The sequence below is a fragment of the Aulostomus chinensis genome, chromosome 24, assembly GCF_037954235.1.
Source record: "Aulostomus chinensis isolate RoL2024-O1b breed Wild chromosome 24, RoL_Achi_v1.0, whole genome shotgun sequence".
NCBI lineage: Eukaryota > Metazoa > Chordata > Actinopteri > Syngnathiformes > Aulostomidae > Aulostomus > Aulostomus chinensis.
Window position 1 is genome coordinate 3,467,602 of NC_141343.1, and position 4,364 is coordinate 3,471,965.

Consider the following 4,364-nt stretch of genomic DNA (forward strand, 5'->3'; position numbering starts at 1 on the left):
TACAGAGTGTATGTGCATTCTCATTTTCTCCTCAAGAAAAGCTGATGTCGAATTTTAGGTTGAAATTCAGACTTTGCTTTTGTGCCTTAAAATTGTCGTCCATTGCACCTTTTACATGGGGAGGAAATAAATCTGGGATCATTTTGAGTGAAAAAAGTCAACATAGGAACCTAAGAAGGTGCTGTTGTATCGCAGAGAAATCAGTTGTGCGCAAAAGACAGGACTGGATTAAAATTTGGACACACTGGATTTCAATCAACTCTTTAAGTGGATTTAAAAGAAATAGGATGTGTATAATATTCCTGAAAAAAAAATTATAAGAGGTAGTAAATGTGATTCAGAGAGAAAGATTATACATGTGTTATATTTCATAAAAATGTGGAACAAATAGCGATGTTGTCCACTCCGGTACAGTAGGTGGCGGGATATACCTGCTGGTACTGATGCACCAATAAGATCAGACAAGAAGAAGAAGAAGAAGAAGGAGAAGCAGAAGAAGAATCCATATCCTCTGTTTCGGGGTTTGAATGCGTCTATGCTTGAATGCAACATCGTGTCACGTGATTAAGGCCGAACGATAAACATGGCCGCGTCTGTTGTTGTGCGAAGGTTAGCAGCGTTATCAGGAGCCTCGGCGGTGGCTGCCGGGGCGTACGGCGCCCATGGTAGGTGTTTGCCAGCCTAAATACTCCAGCCGTCCCCGGACATTTGACACAGAGCCGTGCTAGCGCGTACGATACCAGCCTCCGTCCTGAAAAAGACAAATTTAAGATTGACTTCTGTACGGAGAAAAGAGACACAGCTGTAGGAGAAGAGGAAACACACTGCACTAATGTGTGCTGTTTTACTGTATTATCGGCGTTCAAAATAATTGAAGAATCAAACGTTTTCTGATATAAACAAACAGTTACATCATGAAGGTGATCCGCTGCTACCCATAGCCACGGCCAGCGTGGTGGCAAATCCTTCCCTAATGTAATAGAGTATGCAGGACTAGTTACTTCCATTTCATAGTAATTCTTTATAGTACAATATTACTGTCTGTGTAGAGAAAAAGATACTGATTACAATAGTTTTGCGTTACTTTCACCAAAGTAACGACGAGCCCTTTAAAAATGAAAGTGTGTTTTTTATTACAAGTGATCACAAAGTTGAGACTTTGGTTTTAAATCATTTCACCGCCGTGCCGGAATGATCATCACGTCTTCTTCTCTGTGTACTGCATATCAGAGTAACTTGACACAAGTATTTTTTACTCTTCCCTGTGTTTCACTTAAGGCTTCAAAAACTCGGACCCCGATGACTACCAGAGAGTGGTACGTCCTCATGTGTACATCTAACAACTCCAGTGGTTTTTGTTGCAAAGATTTTGTTATAGTTAATATTCAATCCTCCATTCAACCAGAGTCATTCCCATTTATATGTAAGTAATTATTTATGTAGTAGTGAGATCATTTTTACACTGTAAAATCGTTGCTATAGTGACCTGCAGCTGTTCTGATCCCAAATCTGTTTCAATCCTAGTTTTGACTGTTTCATTCTCCTCAGTTTTATTGTTTTGTTTTTTTGATTTCAGTATTCAGGTGAATATAAGCTCGTTTCTGTTCATCAGCTACATTATGAAAGGCCTCCCACCACCTGAATAAGTCGATGAAGTTACCTGGACATTCACCCTCCTGTTTTTCAGCAGGAGAATTAGTTTCAAAGCTCCTCTTCTGTCCGTCTACCTCTGCAGCTCTTTGAAACAGCCAACAAGTACCATTTCTACCACAGCCTGGCCCTGCTGGGCGCCGCCCACTCCAGCAAACCTGCCGTTGTGAGTACAGGAGCCCGGTCACCAAACCTTCAGAACCACTCTGGTTCAGTCCATTGATGTTCCAGCGAATTTTTTAAGGGAAGATTTTTGGACCAGCAAGCCCATGAAATCTGACGCAAAGTAAAACTCAGATTATCTCAAGGGAACCGTGAACAAACTGTATTTCTCACCCAATGTTGTTCAAAATAACAGCATCTTTGGGACCAGCTGCCCCGTTTTGTTGTCGCTAGCTAACTGATGTCAGTCAAATCTGTGTGTGATATCATAGTATGAAACATTTCCTGTCAAAAACGGCAGTGTCAGGTTCCTCTCCAACAAAAACTCCAAAATACTGATAGTGACTCTCTCAGTAGGCATCTCCATGGTAACAACGCAGCAGAGACATGCTGGTACACTGTAGGATTGTGGGTAGTGTAGTAATTCTCTGTGAGATTGTGAATAAAACCTGGTTTTTGTTTTGTTTTGTTTTGTTTTGTTTTTTGAGACTGCGTTTTTGCTCCTTGCAATTTCTCTCCCTTGTTATCAATGCTTCGTCCAGGACGCTAAACTTGATTCAAGTTCTCCGTGGGGAACCTCACGTGTTACCTCTGTCTGCAGGCTGGAACCCTCCTGATTGCTGGTATGGGGATGTTCTGCGGCTCTCTCTACCACCAGGCCCTGACGGGGGACCCCGGTCTCCGTAAGGTGGCTCCCATGGGAGGCGTAGCTATGATCGTTGGCTGGCTCGCCATAATTCTCTGAGCTGCAGGGTCTTCTTCACGATCCTGCTGTGCGAGAGACTGCTAACGGAGGAGGCGGAGCGCCTGTCAGATGCGAGTGTTGTGTTGTGAAGCGTCACATGGTGCCTCCGCCCTCCGGGTTTGTGTGTGTGTGTGGGGGGGGGGGGGGGGGGGGGCCACATTGGGTGTCCGTTGGAGATAACGGATACAGGGTTATCACGTTTCTGCCATCGTTGTCTGAGTGTTTAAATGAAGACGCCAGTTGCTGTGTCATGTATTAAACCTATATATTCTTTTTTTCTGCTTTTAAGGAAATCTGTAGATGATTTTTTTCGATTGATAATTCAACTTTTTTGGTCTGTTAAACACCAGGAAATGATGGAAACTGTCGTCGGAATGTGTGTGGCGTCCTCAGATGCTCGTTTGCTTTATGAAATAGAAGCAGAGAAAGTTTCTGCAACGAGCTAGTGGTTGTATTTATTGCCAAAGCAATGATTGAAATCGATTCATCATTGCAGCTGTGTGTAAAATAAAAGACAGTAAAGATTAAGGGTACAAATAAACTCCAACATTTTCCCTCACACACTTGTTGCAGTTGTTTGTCATGGTGATGTTACTTCAAGTATGTGCCCAACGCTTCAGCTACTTCATTTGTACCTCATCAAATACAAGGTTTCTTTATTGTCATTGGACATTTCTGCACAATGAAATTTAGTTGGACAGTCCGCTACACAGCAGCATGAATAGATAAAAAAGAACAGAAAACAAATAACAGGATAGAAAAGAATAAAGGAGAGTGCAATGAGCCCAGTGATGTTGCAGGCTTGTGAATTGAATGTCCGTCACTGGTAAAGTGCAGGATGGAAGGTGCAGCAGCAGTCCAGTTCAGGCTGTCCTCAGCGCTTCCACAGCCCTGGGAAGAAGCTGTTTCTCAGTCTTTCTGTCCGTTCCCTCATGACCCTGAGCCTGCCAGAGGGACGGGGGGTCAAAAAGACCTTGTCCTGGGTGTGTCCAGTCAGACCTGGTTTTTCCAGCTCTGTTGTCCAACCTGGCGGAGTAGATCTGATCCAGGGGTGTGAGAGGGGTGCCGATGATTTTTTTTGGGCCGTCTTGATGATCCGCTGCAGGTCTTTCCTCTCCTCTGAGGTGCCGCTGGAGAACCACACAGTGCATCCATAGCTCAGGACTCTCTCTATGGTGCACTGGTAGAAATTTGTGAGGAGTTTCTGTGGTGGGCCAGTTTTCCTGAGGGTCTGCAGGAAGAAGAGTCTCTGCTAGGCCTTCTTCACCTGCTCCCTGGTGTTCACTTCCCACGTCAGGTCCTTGGAGAGATGGACACCAAGGTATCTGAAACGCTCCACCTGTTCCACCACTTCTCCATCGATCATCAGACTGGCGTGTGATGGGTCCCTGCGTTCCCTGAAGTCAATGATCAGCTCCTTTGTCTTGCTGGTGCTGAGGAGCAGGTCATTGTTCCGACACCAGGATGTGGGGCCTGGACCTCCTCTCTGTAGGCTGCCTCATTGCCGTTGGTGATCACCCCCACTATGGCTGTGTCGTTGAGTGAATGGGAGTGCAGTCGTGGGTGGAGAGTGAGTAGAGGAGGGGGCTAAGAACACAGCCGTGGGGGTGCCGGTGTTGAGGATGGTGGTGGATGACGTGACGTCTCCCAGTCTCACGTGCTGAGTTCTGTGGGAGAGGAAGTCCTTCATCCAACTACAGAGGTGGTAATCCAGGCTGAGCCACAGCAGTTTGTCGACCACCTTGCTTGGGTTGATGGTGTTGAAAGCACCAACAAACAGTATCCTCATGTAGGTGTCGGGGGTCTC

At 45.4% G+C, this 4,364-nt stretch overlaps 1 protein-coding gene across 1 annotated transcript; it reads left to right on the forward strand.

The window, feature by feature from the left end:
* The first annotated feature begins 474 nt into the window (after window positions 1–474).
* Window positions 475–3,110, forward strand: tmem256 (transmembrane protein 256). The gene is made up of 4 exons (XM_086197259.1): window positions 475–665; window positions 1,279–1,316; window positions 1,736–1,816; window positions 2,414–3,110. Exons 1-4 carry the CDS (start codon window positions 584–586, stop codon window positions 2,555–2,557), a joined length of 345 nt encoding a protein of 114 aa, XP_086053385.1. The 5' UTR covers window positions 475–583; the 3' UTR covers window positions 2,558–3,110.
* The last annotated feature ends 1,254 nt before the right edge of the window (window positions 3,111–4,364 follow it).